This window comes from Theobroma cacao, chromosome 2, assembly GCF_000208745.1.
Source record: "Theobroma cacao cultivar B97-61/B2 chromosome 2, Criollo_cocoa_genome_V2, whole genome shotgun sequence".
Taxonomy (NCBI): Eukaryota; Viridiplantae; Streptophyta; class Magnoliopsida; order Malvales; family Malvaceae; genus Theobroma; species Theobroma cacao.
The window spans coordinates 14865054-14885934 of record NC_030851.1 but is presented as its reverse complement, the minus strand read 5'-3'; the positions used below and the strand labels follow the sequence as shown (position 1 = coordinate 14885934).

General features: G+C 36.0%; 3 protein-coding genes across 4 annotated transcripts; 1 reads left to right on the top strand and 2 right to left on the bottom strand.

The window, feature by feature from the left end:
- Positions 1734 to 5936, top strand: LOC18608920 (4-sulfomuconolactone hydrolase). Its single transcript, XM_007043834.2, has 10 exons — positions 1734 to 2003; positions 2143 to 2214; positions 2328 to 2407; positions 2849 to 2948; positions 3027 to 3080; positions 4383 to 4460; positions 4644 to 4741; positions 4839 to 4896; positions 5271 to 5392; positions 5543 to 5936. Exons 1-10 carry the CDS (start codon positions 1782 to 1784, stop codon positions 5694 to 5696), a joined length of 1038 nt encoding a protein of 345 aa, XP_007043896.1. The 5' UTR covers positions 1734 to 1781; the 3' UTR covers positions 5697 to 5936.
- On the bottom strand, positions 5992 to 15067 carry LOC18608919. 2 transcript variants are annotated; one of them, XM_018115612.1, is made up of 11 exons: positions 14650 to 15067; positions 13537 to 13581; positions 13311 to 13384; positions 11318 to 12184; positions 11117 to 11210; positions 10913 to 11038; positions 10009 to 10806; positions 7731 to 9908; positions 7565 to 7637; positions 6813 to 6955; positions 5992 to 6578 (listed from the first exon to the last, which is right to left on the bottom strand). In XM_018115612.1, exons 1-11 carry the CDS (start codon positions 14723 to 14725, stop codon positions 6247 to 6249), a joined length of 4806 nt encoding a protein of 1601 aa, XP_017971101.1. In that variant the 5' UTR covers positions 14726 to 15067; the 3' UTR covers positions 5992 to 6246. The 2 variants fall into 2 exon arrangements, with proteins under 2 accessions (XP_017971101.1, XP_017971102.1); XM_018115613.1 differs by having other exon boundaries at positions 10913 to 11035.
- Positions 18693 to 20282, bottom strand: LOC18608918. Its single transcript, XM_007043832.2, has one exon. It carries the CDS (start codon positions 19994 to 19996, stop codon positions 18875 to 18877), a length of 1122 nt encoding a protein of 373 aa, XP_007043894.1. The 5' UTR covers positions 19997 to 20282; the 3' UTR covers positions 18693 to 18874.

The window sequence follows — 20881 nt, the reverse complement described above, 5'->3', positions numbered from 1 at the left end:
TATGTCAATTCACATACTTATAAAGCCCAAAAGCTTTCTCTTAGCTAACTTACAATGGTCATTTAAATGGCTATCTATTCTTCTCTACCTTTATCACTTTAAAATGAATGAACATCCCAACTACCAATTCACCTACAAATCTAAACACTAATCATTCTCAACACCAAATCTCAAATTTAGTATACTACTCACCTTGGTAGCTTGTATTTGAAATTCTTTCCAAAACTTTCAAGCTATTTTTAAAGCTTCCTCTTTTTCTCTCTAAAACACCTAACTAGTGAGAGAGTATGAAAATAAGACTTTTCAAGGGTTTTAAGGAGAGAGAGTGGAAGAGCACAAGGGTTTATGGAAAGGGTGCACCAAAAGTACGAAATTTGGAGCTATTTAAGGAAGGTTGTGGAGCTTTCTTATCAAGCTTTTATGGAGGTTAGGAAGCAACGTGAAAGAGAAGAAGAAGAAGAAAAGCTGCTGGAGAATGTAGAAGCTGCTGGAAGAAAGAGATATTTATAGCCCAAGTTTATCCACTCCACTTAAATTACCAAAATGCCCCTCCACAAATTAGCTTCTTCTCCTCCAATCGTTTATGTAATCTTTTTACTCTTTTGACATTGGGACAAGGTCCATAATGGTCTAGAAATGCTCAGGTTCATGAAAACTTAAAAATTCTAACTTCGATGTGAAAAATGACCATTTTGCCCTTGTTGTGAAAATCATCAAAATTTTTGTTTTCTTGTCATTTTACCCATATTTTCATCATTCATTTATGTCTTAGGCTTAGTTAGGCTATAATATTGTTTAAAATCTTACTTTTATGAGCTCACTAAGAAAATGACGAAATTATTCCTAATTAGGGATATCGCGTATATTACTAATTATGAGTCTATAAAGGTCAAGGTCTCACATATTATTATATAATTTTTCATTGTGATTAGATAATTTCATAATATTGTATGGGTTTTGCAGTTCTTGACTTTCAATATCCCTAATTTGAATGTCTTTATGATTTTGGGTTGTATTTACTTTTATTTCTTGTTAATTTTTCTTTTGTACTCATAAAGTTCAAGTCAATTTCACTTTGACATAAAGTTCAATCTAATTAGTACTTGTTTGGCCTGGTTTTTTTTCAGCTTATCTATCTCTTAAAAGCAAAAGTCAAGTTAAACATAAATTTTGAAAAACTCTTAAAAAAAAGTAACCTTTTTTTTTAAAAAAAAAAAGAGTTTTAGGAAAAGCTCCTATGAGGAGCTTTTTCTTCTATTCTTTTAAAAATACAAGAGAATTTTTATTTTTATTTCAAAAATATCCTCATCTGTTAAAAATAATGACAATATTATCTTCTAAAAAAAAGAAATACCTTTTATGATAATTTTAACCAAAATTATAACTTATAAAAAAGAACTTATAAAAAGAAATTTATCAAATAATTTTAGCTTAATTTTAAAAGTTATTATTTTTTATAAGAGCTTCATAATAGTTTTTAAGTTAAAAAAAATCAGGTCAAATAGACTCTTAATATTATTTCTAATATCCAAATCATAAATCAAAAATCAAATATATTTTTATATTCTAAATTTTAACTACGATAAAATCTTTGATAAGTATAATTTATTATGTACGAAATTTAACATTATTAATATAATACAACTAGGATAGGGAGCCTGTTTCCATTTTTTTTATAAAGTTTAAAGGTTTTTTTTTTTATATTATCCGTATGCCAGAGAATGCTATGGTATTTTTAAGTCTAGTGGTCTCTGAATTTACTTTACTACCCATTATCGGCGATGGTAGTGAGGTTACTGATACTGAAGCCTCTTATTTCGGGTTCCATCTTGGGTCAGTGCTGCCACGCTCGACAACCTCCTTTGCCCCTAGCCTTCTCTAGGAAACCACAATTCAAACTGTCTGCAGCAAAAATGGCATCCACTGAAGCAGAAACCAATCGAAATTCTTCTAAAGCCAAGACCATCGATTCACATTTGCACATATGGGCATCTCCTCAAGAGGTTAACTCAGTTCTCTTCCTTCCCGCATTTGGCAGTTTTGCTTTGCACATAGTCGCACTAAAAGTTGTTCTTCTGGGTTCAAGAAACTAATTATAGATGATGGCTAACTATAAGAAAGAACGCCTTTCTTTGTGTACAGGCTGCTGATATGTATCCTTTCTTTCCTGGGCAAGAACCCACTTTGCCTGGACATTTAGATTTCTTGCTCCAGGTAAGAAGTGAAAAACTGTCTTTTTATCAGCCTCTATGCTTTTGCTTACTAGGTATTTCTTTTCCGGGCAACAACCCGCTGATAAAATATCCTTCATTCATTTCTCCCTGCAGTGTATGGAAGAAGCCAGTGTGGATGGGGCACTCATTGTCCAGCCCATAAATCACAAGTTTGATCATTCACTGGTCACGAGGTCTGCTGAGAAATGACAATAAATACGCATTTACTCACTTATGATAATTGCTTTTAATGTTTTATTCACCCTGCTTTTACCTGTTGTGAAGCTATAAAGCCACATGAAAGTAGTGGTTGAAATAAATAAAAACACAAGAGTGCTGGACATGAGTTATACAACTATTATAGGTGACAATAGCTGCATTGATAAATTAGTGCTTGACCTCTTAGAGGCGTTGCTTATATGTTCCTACTAGAAATTCGCTAGGACAGAAGGTTGAAGACTGATGATTGAGAATTTAGCATTTGGTTACACTTTTGAGCCATGTTCCTTTTAAGAACTAGCGCTTACATTCCAATTGTCATCAAAGGTTCATGTATTTGACAATATTTTCATACTACCTAATTGCTTACACAAATCAGGAAAGCATTGCCTAATACCAACATTATCATTGGATAGTGTCCTAAAGAAACACCCCACCAAATTTGTCGGTTGCTGCCTTGCAAATCCTGCAGAAGATGGAACTGGGGTTAAGCAGCTTGAAGATCTCATTTTGAAGGTTTTGATTATTTTCTGTTATCAGAATAGGATATTTTCTTGGAAGACCCATTTCTTAGAATTTAATTTTTCATGCCAGGATGGTTATCGTGCTGTTCGCTTTAATCCATATCTATGGCCTTCTGGCCAACAGGTATTAATCTTGATATGGATCTTTTACTTCTATTAGGCAAGATGTTGTCTCTGTATTAATCCACATGATGATCCTTAACGCTCAATCCATATATCTGGTTTTAATTGGAGTAACTGGTTCTGCATCTAAGATGGAGCCAGGATGTCTTGTTCTAGCCTTTTTCATTTACATTAAATTGATAAGTACGATTGTTGTTCCTGTGGCCTATTAATTCATTGAAGAAAATGAGTCTAGATGTTTGATTTTAGTTATTAATTTATGAAAACTGTAAAAGTTATTTTACAACAAGCATGACGCTATACAAATACTAATGAGAACCAAACTGAGTAAATCAGTTATATCACGCAAACAATATTGATGTAACCTGAAAAAAGTGGTAAAGTTTATGAGTTACTTTCATCTTTAAAATATTCCGAAGAGCTTGACTTGATGACTTAGATATGGAGATAGGTATGAGGTCTTTTTAACTTTTTTCTGGAAATGCAAATGTTTTTCTGACTTTCTTTGACTTTTTCTCTTTTACTCAAGAATAATTTTCATTACAATATTAATGATCATCAGGTAGAAAAGTCTATTTCTAAATCTGTTACCTATGTACATTAAACTCTTTTTAGTAAACTTTACTCATTATACTCATTAAAATCTGTTCTTGAGTATCTGGTTCTTTCTATTCTTATATCTAGAGTTTTGACAATTCATTCAAGAATAAGATTTCTTAGGTAGAGGCAAATAGATTTTCACATTTTGCTCTCTTTCTCTCTAAATATTCTCTTCTGGATTCTCTTTAACTTAAGCATTTCCTGCTCTATTCTCTCTTACTTTGCCGCTTACCTATTCTCTCCACTGTGTTTATCACAACCTAACACAGCACTCGATACTTCAAGAACTGCTTCAATCTTTCTCTCCGCCACCTCCAACACATCCTTTTTATTTATTTGTAACAGTAACTCTCCTTACCACAAGAACCCTCTACACAGAGCATACACTGAATTAACTGATGACTTTTTTTTTTTACATCAAAACCCTTTTTTAAAGTCTTTACTGAGAATTTTGGGAAAAGTTCACCTAAAATATATGTTCAATGGCGGTTACACTTGGAGAGGAAATTTCTAGGAAGACTGGCCATATGAAAGAAATATCTTATCATAAAGTACAGATTTAAACTTCCTATGTGAATCACATATTTCTTCAAGGTATTCATGTCAAGTGGTGGGTTGTTATTTCTTTGATATGCAGTGTAGGAGGGAAAGGACTAGCATATACTATTATCCTTGTTAAATATCATGCTTAATTATAATCCAGATGACAAACGAAGTTGGAAAGGCAATGTTTTGTAGAGCAGGAGAGCTTGGGGTGCCAGTGGGTTTCATGTGCATGAAGGTATTGTAGTTCTCCCCTACATGATCTTTTCTTTCTGAAGGGAGGATTATTCTACATTGTTATTATTACTAATTAATAATTCCATAATCTACTTTATTACAATGGCAAAAGTGCTATTCTGAAGTCTGAATATATGTTTCGCTGATTGGGATGATATCATCTTCATGAAATGAACTTTTTCAGGGTCTGAATCTTCATATTAAAGAGATTAAGGAACTATGCACGGAATTTCCTTCAACAGTTGTATTGCTCGATCATTTAGCTTTCTGCAAACCACCAACGTAGGTCCTTGTAACTGGTCCTTTTAGGGAGAAATATTTCAACCTTTAGCTGGGTAAAGATAAGTGATGTTAATTGTTCTTTTGTCTTACTTTGCAGAAATGATGAGGAAAAGCTTGCTTTCTCTGACCTCTTAAAGCTATCCAGATTCTCACAGGTATATAAACTTATATACAACCTTCAATCTTCACTCAATTCGCAGTGATATTCCTTCTTATTTTCTTTTTCGCTATTGCCATCATTATGAAGAGGTAATGGCTGTTCAGAACTTCTGGTGAAGATCATTAAATTTCCTCAATATCCAATTGAGAAGCAGTTCCCTGGCTCATTTTCCCCTAGAATAGTAGCAAAATGAAAAAGTCGAATTTTATTAAAGAAGTATGCACCGTTTAGCTCCTCTAGTTCATGCTTCTTACATTAAGCTTGTAATTCGGACATTTATTTTATTATTATCTGCATTTGTGTTTTTGGTAGAACTAAATTAGAATCTGATATACAATTAGTTATTAAGATGTAACTTTAATTGGGCAGGTCTATGTCAAAATCAGTGCACTATTCAGGGTGTCAAGAATGCCATTCCCATACCAAGATTTAGTTCCAATTCTCTCTGAAGTTGTCTCAAGCTTTGGAGCAAACCGTGTCATGTGGGGCAGGTAACTTTCAGTCTAGCATTGTCTTTTACTCTTCCAGGTTTCAACCAAAAGTTTGATTTTCCAAAGGAGGCCAGAGTGGGGGTGAGTTTACTGAAATAGGGTACATATGACAACGGAGGAAAGTATAATGTTTTGAATATACTATTGCAGTGATTTCCCATTTGTAGTTCCCGAATGCGGTTATAAAGGAGCAAAAGAAGCAGTATCTCGTATTGCCAGTCAGGTACCTTTATCATCGTCTGAGGTAGAATGGATCATGGGTAGAACACTTATGCAACTCTTTCAAGGTCAGTGGCTTCCTTAGGCAAATCTTTTATCTTGTCCCGTTAATGTATTTTTCTCATGTACGCCTATCTTTTATCCTTACTAGTATATGTTTAGGGCTACAATATTAAGTCTATTGTATAAGTTGATGATTGAATCCAGTCCAATAGTTTTACATTCATAACTGCTATTAGCTTTCGATCTCTGAGAAAACTATAAACTCATCTTTCATTGTGGAAACCAAAACACGTCTATTCAACCAACTTGTTTGAAAACATTACCAAGCTCTCTATTTTAGCGTGAGATGTCCATAAGAAATGAAATTTGAAACAAGGTTTTGAGAATGGATGCACAACATTTATTGAAGCCAACTTTAAATATGCGTGCTTTCCTTGTAACATTTGTTAGTCTGTACAAATCTGTATCTTGTCATTGACTCGCTGTACTCGTCCTTAACCAGGCACTCTGTACTCTCATTTTCAACAGAGTAAGAAAAAGAAAAAAAAAAATCAAAGAATTTTTATCACCCTATACAGCTATAGCTTACAAGGGACGGGAAAATATCATACAGAAATTACAGAAGACACGATCTAATCATCTATACGTTGTATCTCACCCATCATAATGCGATTGCTTGTGACTTTAAAACCCAGGAGTGCAGGATCAATCTGCCTCCCTTTCTTCCCTTTCTTTTTGCCGCCCCTGCCCCCTTGGGTCCCATCTGAAGACTCTGGGCCCGCTGTTCCATGGACTTCTGCCGTAGCATTCTTCTTTGCATTACTTTTCAACATGTCAATAAATGATGCCTCAGAGACATCACCATCACCGTATGACGAGGTACGTCGGAAGCGCATCTCCTTCTTGGCCGATGCCGCAATGTCCAAATGGTTAGCCACATGTCCTTCAAAATCTCGCTTCCCTCCTGTGATTATCACAATATTAAAAGCATTACTTTTAAGCGTGTAGAGTAAAAGGGCAAATATGAACTGTTCCATAATGAACACAGATTCCATCAAGACAGTAGCCTGTAAAGGTGTTACAGGATGAAACAATTCATGCTCCTCAAAAGTGATTTTACTAATACCCATCTTTCCCCCAGTGTTTCTCACACAAAAAGTTTCCAAAGAAAAATAAGGTATTGAGATGCTAGTATTACCCTCATTGCTGCTTAAAGAATTTTTTCCCCTGCTACCCGGATTGGAGACAAGATCGGACAATCCTTCCTGAGATGATGAAGTACGAGAGACAGGTATATGCCTCAACAACATGTTGTCTTGAGCTTTCGCTGGGACTTGCACACTGTCAAGAGGCCACAATGAGCAAAGCATAAGTATGATGCATTTGTCACAAAAGAAAAGACAACCTACTGCTGCAACAATGCATAAACTAGAGGGTCATCATTCCCATTGGCACCTGCAAGTTTCCAACAGGTTGATAGCAAAACTATAGCAGTATAAGAAAGACAATCTTTTTGCATTCAAAGTTGAGGTTACTTGGTAAGGCAAAACAAGAAAAAGAGGGAAAACAAAGTGGTTGAAATATGATGAAATAGTTTTTCCAAGCAAGGAGACTTAACTCTATTTTCTCCCAATTCAATAGTTTAATTACATAGCTGTGCAACCAGACAGTTAGTGTGTCTCAAAAGCATGGTTATGCACCTCACTTCATCCAGGACAACCAGACAAGACAGCGACAGGGTTGATAAGTTGGGGTAACCAGATAACCCAAGATGCAGACTTTCTAAGTTTAGGTCTAAACTGAGTGCAAATGTATGAAAAATGCATATTCATAACTCCTCCTTTCATGGCCATCCAGGCTTTAACATATAGCTCTTCAACAGTATCCTGTTTACTGAAGGTAGCATGGAAATTTAAAAAAGAAAAAAACCCTCATTGAAATGAAACTAACCAGTCTTTGGCTATATCTTCTGAAAATAAATTGCATGATCCAATTTGGTCACCGTAAAAGCCAGCATTTCCACCTATGAGAATTTCAAAATAAGACTCTTAAGTCAGATTTCTTTTTCTTTCCAAAAACGAGAGCACATATCAGATATATATATCACCAAATTTACCAGAAACACCAAGTGATGAATGTCTGCTAAGAGCATTAATTGGAATCTCCCCTTTTTCCGCAGAAGCCAACCTTCCTGGCTTGGCCTTGCCATCTTGACCCTCAAACATTGAGCCCATTGTCAGCGCATCACTTTTAGATCCATAGTTTCTGCACTCAAGATCTGGCAACTCTTTGGCCGCAGTTAACAAACCAGTCATGTTAGCACCTCTATAAATTGCTTGAGTATTCTCACCAATACGTGACAGGAAGGGCTGTCCCTCAGAAAATGCTCCAGATTCAGCCCTAAATGGCAGCCTTTCATTGCTTTCTAAACTGCCAGCCTGCTTATCAGCTAAAGAAATATGTGATGGTTCAGATGAGCTTGAACCATAAGAACCTACCATAAATGACTTGTTTAGACCTGCCTCTTGCTCTGCTAGAACACCAAATGGGTGATCCAAAGAACTTGATCCTGTATAGATGCCAGATGAGGCCCTATCTAATGACTCAGGGTGATGGCCAGATTTCTGATGCAGCAATTCCATCAACAATTGCCTGGACTTGTCCTCGTTGAGCCCATCAGACATCCATAAACCAGGATTCTCAGAAGTCATTTTCACTTCTAAATCCCTTTTCTGCCGTTCAGAATTGATACACAATTTCTGAATTTGAGATTCCAACCAGTCATTTCCCAGCTGTCCATTGCTCTCAGACCAGCGGCCCTCGTTTGCATCCAATTGGGAAACATGACCCTGATCAGGGACTAAAGAGTGGTGCGGATTATGGGGGTGGATGCCAGAAGAAAATGTTACAGCTTGACCAGTAGATTGTATATGTGTGCTTGGCTCCAGCACATCTAAACCTTTCGCACGAGCCATAGCATTTACTACATCCATATTAACCCCTGAAGCACCAGCAGGCAAAGACATTGATCGTTCAAATTGCAATGAGGAAGGCTCAAAACGCACTTGATTAAGCTGATCCCTTAACGAAAGATTGCGCTCTAGGTGACTTAGCGGCTCCTCATGGATAGGCCTTTGCTGTTGTTGATAAAAGTCTAAGGGGCTAAAGCCTGAAGAATGAACTTGGTTAATACCAGCATGGCTCCTGAGAAGCTGATTGGTCCGATCAGCTGGCCATATGGAGTCTAGATCCCTTTGTTCATTATGCTGTCTCAATCCCATTGAGAGCTGCCTCTGCAGCTGCTCTTTTTGAAGAAGCTGATGCTCCAAAGACTGCAATTGTCCATGCTGTGCCTGTGAAATTAATTCAAATAGGTCTCTTTGAGGCTCTTCTTGTGGTGCTTGACCAAATTTTGCTTGAACAAGCTGCTCTATCGATGGAACATGCCTTTGATGATTATGTGACTGATGTTGCAGCTCATGTATAAGCTGCTGCTCCAATAAAATCTGATCAAGAACATTTTTGGATAGGATAGGATCCAAATATGACTGCCCAAGGCCAGGGTCAGGCACTTGACCATGCAACAGTTGCTCAAGAAGAACTTGTTGAACTTGAGACTGTTGTCGCTCCTGTAAAAGCTTTTGCTGCTGATGGAACTGTAGCTGTTGCTGCAATTGATACTGCTGGAGCTGAAGCTGCCGCTGTTGTTGCATCTCTAGAGCTAAAAGGTGTTCCATATCTGGCGCAGAATGGTTGGACAATTGCCGCTGGCGAACCAAATTCTGATTCTGACTTGGCACATGTTCCAGAACTGATTCATTAAGGCGTGCATGAGGAGACAACATATTCAGCTGTTGGAATTGCTGTTTCTGAGCTTGTTGAGACATAAGTTGCTCTGCTAAATCAAAATGGTTTGATTCTTGTTCCACATGCAACATATGGCGAGCAGCCAAAACATCTTGATACAAGTTATTGTCAGGAAGTACACTTTTCCTATAAACATCAGACCATGACTCTCCTCCAGCAACAGCTGGATCAGCCGCAGGACCATATGAAGCAGCCCTCCCAATGCCATTGGAAGACTGGTTGTTCCTTGATTGAGCACTTTCAAGCTCAGACCACAATAAGCCAAAATGATGCAACTTACTATTATTTTGATTTGGCATACAAGTTTCTGTTAACTCAATGGGAAGAGACAGGTGGTTACTAGAATTTGCCAAAGGATCGTGAACATGGCCAGAAGATTTTGCAACAGGATTGCCAGAATTATCTGATCTTCCTGGGAATACAATTTCTGGAAAGAAACATTTAATCATCAGCATAGAATATACAGAAGAATTGAAACTATTGGGTAATACAGTTCAAACACACAGAATAAGTATAAATAAACAGACCTTCATCTTGTGCAACAAAATCTTCAAAATTTTGACCCTCAGAATGTGGCATTTGCAGTGGAGCCTCAGGCTCAGATATTCTTGACTGAACATGCTGAAATGAGAGGCTGTTAACCTCAGACACTGAGTGGTGCAGGTCATTTTCTATGGATGAAGCTGGAATGTTGCTGACTGGAGCAGAAGCAGGTAAACTAGCCTCCAAATTTACTCCAAAAGCCCCAGACTCTTCTAGTTTATTCAAATCAATAACACTGCCATGTCCATCTTTGGCTTTCAGCTGTGGCATGACATCACCCAATTCTTGAAAAGGTGTTCCCTCAGGAGAATCTGCCAGACGTACTAGCAAGTCAAGCCCAAAGAAACCCTGTTCAAACCACATTATGATGTCAGCCCCAAGGAACGGACCCTGTGTATTCCCCTGAGGATCAACGTAAAACAAAGTAAACTCCTCAAGAGAAGTTCCCCCTCCCACACTCTTTGCCTTACTGTTACTCTCCATTAGCTGCCCATCACTACTCTGATTTTGCTCGAAGGCCACATGAAATAAAGAACTTGAATCACCAGGAAGATTCAATTTGATGTCAGAAGAAGGGGTTGACTCATTGCCTTCAAATTGAGGATGGCCAGAAGAAGCAAAGTCCATCTGCCAATTTTCACTAATGTTATGGTGAGTAGAACCAACCTCCATGGCACTGCAAATGCCATTAGTTTTAGGGATTGTTGGTACAAATCCATCTGAATTTGGTGGACGAGGGCTGGAAGAAATTCTATCCACTTCTTCATGAGTGACTCCTTTTCCTGAAAAAAAAAAAAATATTCAGTTTCCTTCCTGCATCTAAATGGTTGCAGTACCATATTTCCAATTATCTTTCCCTTTCCAAGTAATAGACAAATTATTGCTTACCAGCTACCACATGAGCTCGATGTGCATCAGTACTTGCAGCTTCTTGCAAGGGATCGACAGTTGCTCCACTGAGTTTTTGGCTGAGGATACCCTGTTTCTCCTCAGAGGATTCTACATCTCCAACTTCTAGCCAAGTAAATGAAAGAGTCAGATAAGCCATCAAGCATACAAGAATTGAGGTAAGATCAAAGTCTATAGTTGTACCTGACACATTTTCATTTGACCTCCCCTGTCTACAGGAATTGTACACTACACCACTGCTGGTGACCTTACCCTTCCATATATCACCAAGGATAGCCTGTTAGTGTTACAAAAACAATCTAATCAATTACCAGAGAGAGGAAAGAATTAGAGGTAACAAATCACTATATGACAGGTAAACTAATCACAAAAAAAATTAGTTACCTCCTCTTCAGCATCAGGTGCAACAAAAGCCAATGGTTCAACAATGCCCACTTGAGTTAAAGGAGGTGATTCTTCCTTCCCATCAGGCATGGCAGCAAAAGATGGATCAAGCTTTTGTCTGCGATAAATGTCAAGCAGCTTCCCTCTAGGATAGCGAAAAGTATCAGCTAAAAGGTTTGGTTTTCCAGGGACAGTTTCACTTCTAAATGAGTAAATGGCACCGATGGTGCTTGCAGATGAAGACCTTCCGATACCAGCTGACCTTCCCCGTCCAATGGTAAAACCAGGATTATGATTCTCCACCCTTCCTTTCTCAGGTCCAAATCCAGGTGCAGCACGAGAGGAAGTTGATCCACTTGAATGCACCTCCATTCTATGGCGTGGCCTCCATTTATCACGAGAATCTGTGTCACGCTCAGAAACTGAACGGTTACTACCAACAAATGACTGATTGTCATTGTGAGTATCTTCCTTCTCCTTTTCAGCATCCGTCCTCTTCTCAGAGCGGGATTCCTTCTCTTTGTCTTCGGGACCCCACCTAGACGACCATTTGCTATCACGGCGAGATTCATGCCCGGGATTGCGGCTGTTACCATCATGCCACCGATCAGAGGATGACAAAGATCTACTTTCAGTTGTTTCCCTCATTGAAGCAGTGTCAACACGACGCTCTCCTTTCCTGCGATCTCTCCTACCACTGAGTAAGCCAGTTTCTCTTTCCTCTTCACGCCAGCGGCGGCTGCTTTCACTCTCAGTCACAACCCTCCTCCAATCTTTTTTTTCCTCAGATCCATCCAAGCGCCAGCCCTCCTTCTGGTTGGGATCACTGAAGTTTCCAGTAGACATAGAAGTTGGAACACGTGTATCCTGTGATACATGTCAGAATAGTGAGGGAAGCATGCAATGCAGTATAACATTTGGCAAAGGGAATCCGGCATCCTCCAAGTGGCTTTTTTATAAAAATACAAACACTACTTCTCACATTTTGGGAAATTGTCCATTTTAAATAACTAATTAAAGATAATATTTAAACTTTCCAGCATTACTCTCATCAACATTTCAAGTTTCAAATAGTAAAGCCAAAGGCGATCAAAGTGCCTCAATACAGCAAGTTTCAAGAAATACTAATATAAGAACAAGTGAACACATGGATTCATGTTCCCTACAGAAGTTGCATGTTCCAAGTGGCCAGGATGGTAAACAATATTTGATGCAGAGGAGTATATCAAGGATCAATTGCATACACTATTACAAATCCCTAAAAATATTCATGTATTACTGTCTCACCCAAGTTTGGGTCAAACTTGTGAGCAGGAAAAGCAATCAAGCTCCATGATAACATCTAACCTGCAACAGAAACGCTGAGGGGAAAACTAAAAGTTTATACTAAAATGACTGAATCACCATCAGATGCAAATGTATAGCCCTATGGATCACTCCGAACTCTTAGTTTAAAGCTACTCTTATGGTCCAAGTCTTATTAAAAAAAGTAGCAACCTAGTAAGACCTGATGTGTAGGAGAGTATCCCAGGTACATGTAGGATCTTAGGGCCAGGTATATGCATATGTACTAGGTAGAATGTATGTTGCTTTTGTTTCTCCATCATAATATCAAGAGAGAAGCTTTAACAACTTGAGCAATGCAAAAGCATGATCTGTTTAAACAGCAGAGGAGGCAAATTAATTAAAGAGAAGATATAGTTGAAGCTCCCACATGACTGGACACCAACATATTTTCCACCAATGAGTTCATTAAGCAAATTTACAATTGCGAATTTTCCTAAAAGAACTACAGAATAAGTGTATGAAACTTCTAAAAACTAAAATAAAACCAACATGCAACATGCAGATTAAGGAGAATGAAACTTCTAAAAACTAAGATAAAACCAACAAGCAACAAGCAGATTAAGGAGCAAGAAGGAGCATCATAGCAAATCTGATAAACATGTCAATCTTATAAATACAAAAATAAAAACTCAGGAAACCTATATACCATTTTTGTCTCGGTGGGTTTAGCATAGAGCCATTGTGGAGATAAAGGTATGCTGCTCTCTGATGCCAGTTGATCTGCAGCAAACAATTAAATCAAATCAAGTGTTACTTAAAAACAAGCAATATCCCTGAGAAAAGAAAATGCTAGAAACAAGCAATATAGTTAAGACCAAGTTACTCCTTATTTGACAACAAAACCACTGCAAGATCAACGGACATAAAGCTACCTTTCGAATCATCAAGTTTTTCGTCGTTTCCTCCCAAAGCTTCCACTGTTATAAGATGTGCAAAAGTGAAAAGAGAATATGAGAATGTTAAATTTCTACATGTAAAATCCAGTTGACACAAAGTACGCCAACCAACAAGAGAAACCTCTAACACACACCCTGTCTCCCCCAACAGAGACCACAAAATGCAAACAATCAAAGGTCAAGAAAATATTAATTGTGGTTCAGAAATTAAGATCTCCTAGCAACTACTACTAATATACTCTTTACTTGCAAAATTAAGCAACAACGCTATAAGTTCAATAATTTCTCAACAAAGACACTAGATGAATTGCTGTTCTATAGAAGGAACAACTATATTAGCTAATCCACTCCAAAATGGAAATCAATACATTTTAAACCTGATGCCATGTGGGCTTTTAGCAAAGGGGGTTAAGGAGTGGGAGTTTGAGTAGAAAACCTAAATTAAGCTGTAGCTCATCTCGTGTAGTTTCAAGAAACCTACATATCAAGATGTGCAGCAAAACAACCTAAAAGCACGAAACAAAACCAAAGCCATTTGCTCAGGACGGAAATAAAGTCCATTCATTATGAAATTGGGAGGAATGAACTTACCAATAGTAAAAAATTCCACACAAAAAAAAAACCAGATCCTTCTGGAAACCACAAAGCACAACAACAAAAGAAACCAAAATACAGATAAAAACCTAATATCAAGAATATATTTTAGTAAAATAAACAATAAGAACATAAGTAACAACTAAAAATCTATTCAATTAAAAAACTGAAGCATTAATTACTATTATTCCAAGACAATCAGACAGAGTATAAACCAAAGTGAATTAAAGAAAACGAGTCCGACTATCGAATGAATCGCGTAAGAGAGAGAAAAAGATAAAACAAGAGCTGAAGAAGTTTAAAACCCTAAAAAAAACAAAGTTCGAATCCCATAGCACAAATTAAAGTCGTTCGACTACTCGGATACGCTTCAGTTCAGATCGATAAAATCCGTAAATCTCACATTTGCTCTAATGTCAATAAAAAACGATCGAATAGAGGAGAGAAAAACCGCATGGGAAATTAATGGAAAGTAATGAATGAGAGAGGAAGCACCTTTGGAGGTCCAGGAGCGATCAGACGGCTTAGATGAAAGGAGATCGTCCGGTAGATCGAGCTTGCCCTCAGCCATCAGACGGTCGAGAAGTCGTGAATACAGATAAAGAGTGTTATAGAAAGACAGTGAAGATCAGAAGAAGAGAGTAAAGGGAGAGTGATTGTACAAAGCTGAGAAAGCTGGAGAAAGACGGAGAGAGAGAGAGAGAGAGAGATGGAGATGTTTTGGAAGATTGGGAGTTTCGGAGATCGTAGGAGTTCGAAACAAGGCAATTTGTCGAGAGAGAGAGAAAGGGCTGTGTCTTGCCTTAGTGTCTGCAAGATAGAGAGGAAGAAAAGGGTAAGGAGGGTTTGGGTGGTCAGAACAGGCGAAATCTGCTAATCAAGTAAGATGATTACAGGTTGCTTCTTTAAATTTTTTTTTAAAAAAACTTAACAAAGCAACGCCTCCAAAAATAAATTGGAAATAGCATATATAGTGTTTTTCTTTATACATACATATATATATATATTTATTTATATTTATATATCATGTATATTATATTTATGTTTGATCCCTTTTGCATTTTAAAGGGCCATGACGGAAAAGGTTCTGTTCCTTTTCCATTTATCATGTTGGTCTGTCATTACCTGAATCACTCTAATTTTATGTGCCAAAATCACACTTCCCATTTAAATTAAATACTCCAATATCAATTCTCCATGGGTAATATTTGTTGCACGTAATTGCGGTCAATGGCGAAGACATGGACCGATCACACTTAACCTTTTTCCCTTTTTCTTTGTTGTGGTGAAAATCCTGTTCCCCTCTTTTTTTTTTTAAGCATTTTATGTTCCTCTCAATTATGGCATGTTAACTACCTACTACAACTTGCCCTCTGACAGATCCAATATGGAAATAGGAATTGAACCACCACCCCCTTCCACATTCACTTAAGAGATTGTCAAACCTCGTAGCTAATAATCTTAAAAGTCGGTAACGCTTTCTTTTTTCTAGAGAGCACGTGCCAAAATATTTATCCTGTTTTTTCCCCTCACTGTGAAAATAAACTATATCATCCAATGATCTAACATATCCATAACCATAGAGAATTTCTCTTTCCCTAATAAATTTATGAAAACTTTGTTCTTAATTTTTCACAAAATACCATACAAGTAAATCGAATTATTTATCAAATTCACAAGTCCGGTTGACTCGAGGCAAGTCCTTTTTATCTTAACTTGATAAAAAATTATTTAAATTAAAATTTAAGTTTTAAAATTATTAAAATATTAATATAAAAAAAATTTTTAAATTTTTCCAATAATCTAACTTAAATGTCGCATTGGGCTGATGTGGAGCCCGACTTTAAGTCTTCAAGATTTCGGGTGGACTTTTATTTAACCATGCATTCTTTGGGTACAAATATGTGCCATGAGCAACATGTGCAAAGACCTTTAAAAATCATGAATCAATAGGTACAAACTTGATACTACAACAACCGAGAATTGAACACTAGAGGAAAAAAAAAAACTAGTAGCAAGGAATGAAACTACTACTTCCACGTAAGCCCAGCATTACAATTTGGTTGGGACATGGGAGAAGCTTTCAAAATTTTGTTTGAATAATTCCCTACAAATAAGATTCTCAACCAGTATATCAACAACAGCTGAGACAAGAGAACCCTATACCTACATTTTAGGATGGAGTTGGTCAATTTTTGTTGAAAAGGCAGAATAGAGAAATAAAGATTAAAAATTTTACAAATTAATATATTAAATTTAATCAATAATCAAAAGATTAATAATAGAAAATAATTTTATATAACATGTAAATCAAGAAAAAAAGACTTACAATAATTTTTCAGAAAAGTTGTGCTCAACTATATTTTCTAAATTCAAATTCATCAATTAAAAATTATATACTGAAAAAATCTATTTCTTTAAGATTGAGTCTTAGACATTTTGATTCACATTACTTTTATTCATGAGTTNGAAAAATATCTATTTCTTTAAGATTGAGTGTTAGACATTTTAATTCACATTACTTTTGTTCATGAGTTAAAGTATTAAGGCTTGATGACTCAAGAGTAGGAGAATCATTTGGACGATTTGCATCTTTTCTTTTAAAGAATTTGTCAATTATTTTTAACCTTCTCATATTTTAATCAAACTTGAACAAAAATGAATGCATTCAATATCTAATATTCTTATTTTATTTCTATTTAAACTTATAATACTAAATATAAAACTATAATGTATAAAGCATAAATAGTTAAATACGATATATAAGATTAATACTTTTTTCTTATATAATTAAGATTGTTTAAAAACTATATATTCAATATAATTTCTTTTCAACTAAATATAAAATGTAAAGCATATAAAAAAAAGATATATTCAAGATAATTTCCTCTTATATAATCAGGATTAATTAAAAAAATGATATATTAACAAATTTTAAACAACAATGCAACACGAAGAATTCATATTAATTTATTAATTTTTAAAGATTAAAATCATGAAAAATTAAATCCACATAACAGAAAAAAAAAGAACATGACAAATAGAAGATGAAACCCGAATATGACATATAAAAAGAAAAAAAAATGATTGATGGTTCATAAAAAATTAGAAAAGTAAATCTATAGAAAGTTAAAACATATGAACAAATGATATAAAAAGTATAAATAAAAATAATAATATAAATTGAAAAAAAAAACACTTTAAAACTGAGTGAGACATGTGACATATTTTTTGTTATTTTTTATTTCTATTAATTATTAAATAAAAAATTATTTTGAAAAGATTATTAAAAAATCTATTAAAAATTTTATATAATATAAAAAAATTTTAAAAATTTTGGAGTGCCATTTTGGCTCCGCCCTTACCTGAAATTTTTGAGAAGCTAACCAATTTCTTGTGTTAAACCTTTGGGTTTTTTTTTTTTTTTTTTAAAGAAACTCATATCATTGCATGTGATCCAGATACACAAGGTTAAGTCTCTAGACCCTTGGATCTCAATCACAACTTAAGAGATAAGAAGAAACAGGGGCAAGACAAAGAAATGAACTGAACTTGAGTCCTATCTCAAAGAAACGATGTGCTGCAGTGAAATGATGCGAAGGTTCTTGACATACAACATAGAGATTTTTATGTTTACCTACAGGGTTTTCAATAAGATCCACGAATATCAAATCTGCTTTACTAAATTTTCTGGTGCATGGAATCAGTATAATCAGAACACACCAGAATAACTTTATAGACATATCTCAATCAGCAGAAGAGATAAAAGTGCCCAGAATAAACAATAGGGAGAGACAGTTGCAAGCAATTAAGATTCGATGCCAAATGTTTTCCAGCTTACTAGTAATCACTGGAAAAGACAGCTCCTTAGCGACTGAATACAAAGATGATGTTGAAATTACATGCCCAGTCTCCTAAATTAAAAAAACATAAAACGAATAAGAGAGGATGAAAAAATGTGAAAACAATGGAAGTGAACCAACTTCTGCGAAGAGTTTGAGACACAAGCAAAGGCAACAGACAACAGTTTATATGTCAAAATCATGCTGGGTTTGCAAGTCTATTATGCTTTATACTTAAGAGGCAGAGAAACCTTGACCCAGCAAATGACACCGGAGATAGAAGCAAACCCTGTTCACTACTATTTCTCAACCTATCGTAATACAAATGGACACGAATAAATACGATCTTCCTACTTGAGGACCGTCACAAGTCTCCTTCTGCCTCATTTACATCCTTTCTTTTTTCATTTTTTCTCCCAGAAACCTTAATTTATTTCTTTTTTTCCTTATTATAGTTTGTGGGTTTAAAATGTTAAGTGTATATATAAATATTTTTTGAAATTTAAGAACAATTTGAACTCTACTTAAATCAATAAGCCAAATACCCGATACTTTAAGAGGTTAACTATTGGTAGCAAATATCTTTAAAAAAAAAAAACCTATTGGTAGCGAATTATAACATAAATTTGGGACAAGTTATCTGATCTTAGCTTGCATTCTATAGTCTAATCGAGGAGAAATTGTTTCAAGGCCAGATTAACAACATTAATTTCAACTTGCTTTAATGGGCAAAAACGATATGAACATTCATTCAACTTGCTTCAAACGAACACAACAAAAAAGCATGATGTTCCGAAGGAAAAAGAAAAAGGAATAAACAACACATAAAAATACAAATCCAAAACAATTTCTACAACCAAGCAAAGTAAAAGTCACAACTATCTCTTCCCACATTTCTTCACATCGGGCAACTTCTCAACACAATCAACAGAGCCAGCAACACTTCTCCTCTTCTTTCTCCTTAACTTCTGGCACAAGAATGCCTTCTCCAGCTGCTCCACCCTTTGAGACAATCCACTCAACAACCGCGTCTGCATTTCATTCCTCTCGAACAACTCTGCCATCAACCCCATCATCTTCTCATTATCCTGCATCATCCTCTCTAACAATTCCTTGCTACTTTTATTCTCCCCACAATCCTCCTTACTACTATTCTTCCCTGCCTTCCCACCATCGGCCAGACGAGTTTCATTTTCCTCCAATGCAGCTTCCTCTTCTTCATCTACACTCTCAGGATTTGCAGACGAATCGGTTTGACTTTCAGGCCGACCTGTCTCCGTACTCTCCTCATCTTCCTGATTTGCAACAATTTCTTTGCTTGATTCAACAGTTTCCTGATTTTGCGGAATCACTTCGGATTCACTCAAATTAGGCATAAATTCAGCCTTGTTAGTTATTTCATCATGCTTTTGCAACTCTGGGGTTTGATTGCAATTGTCAGCAGAATCAGTAATTCCTTGATTTTGATCAACGGTTTCAGTTTCAGCAACTGCAATGGCATTGTTGGAATCTAGGGATTGATCAGCGGAAACAATGGCGTCAACCAGTTCTTGTAATGCAATCGCCTTCTTAATAACGGATTTCCTGCAATCCCTAACTCCAGAGTCCACTCCTCTAACCGAATCCAACTTAAAAAGCAAGCTCATCAACATCTCGTTGATTTTCAATCTCTCCTTTGAATCATTTCGAATCAAATCAACCGTTTCTTTCATCGAAACCCTACGCTCGATGTCGTTCACTTCCTCCCTTATTGCCTTGATCTTCTTAATGTTTTCTCTCACTAGGAATCCCCTGAACACCTTCTGGATCCTGACAGCGGAGTCGGATCTACCCCGCTCCGACCCGACGAAGTGGACGGGGACCGCCACCACCTTGGGCTTCATAGGCTGCGGTGGTGGCGTGGATTTGGGCTGGACCTGGACCGGAATACCCCTCAAGCTCTGCTCATAGCGAGGACGAGACCAGGTACTAAAGCGATTTCCAAAAAACGGAAAGTCCATTGGTCGCTTTTGGATGGAATTCACAGACTATTTCTTGAAATCTTTTTTCTTTGTTATGGAAGTAAATTTGAGGGATTTGCTTTGGCTTTGTTGTCGGTAAAGAGAGGAAATGGAATGAGGTATTTATATGGGTACTTGGAAATCCTAGAATACAGGTTCGAGAAGGAGAAAGGTTGATTCTGGAAGTTGCCAGAAGTTTCCGGTGAGATTTTTGGTAGACGAGGTTTTGGGTTCTTCTGGATAACTGTGGATTCTTCTCTTTGCCCGCGTGTTTGTTAAATGAGATACAATGGAGCGTCGCTACATTGTCTATGATGCTTCTATCAGCTCACGTTTGACACGAGTTATTGACCTTTTAATGCAACAGAACAAAACTGTTACTGTTACTCTATATTTAAGTTCTTAATATGCTATTTTATCTATTCAATTATGCATAAACCTTCAAAAAATAAACAAATGAAACAGTGATGGTCCAACCAAGAAAGAGAAAATTTTATACCTGTATTTGATCACAAGATGTCACATGCCTTTCGAAATTAGTAATTGAATTTTTTTAAAATAAAAACGAATCATGTATCATGTAATGACATCATTTAAATTAATCTTGTGATTAATTGAAAAATAATTAATTTTTTTGACTAATTTTAGAGAAATAAAAATGATTTGACTAATTAAATTTTAAAATTTTTCATAATTTGACTAATTAAAATTCACTTATAAGTTATTATCTAATTTATTTTTAAATAAATTAAAATAATTTAAAGATAAAATTCAAGTTTGACCAATCAAACTTCACCTTTGAGTCATCCAATTTATCTCTAAGTAAATGAAAATAATTTAGATAATAAAATCTAAATTTGATTATCCAATTTATCTCTAAGTAAA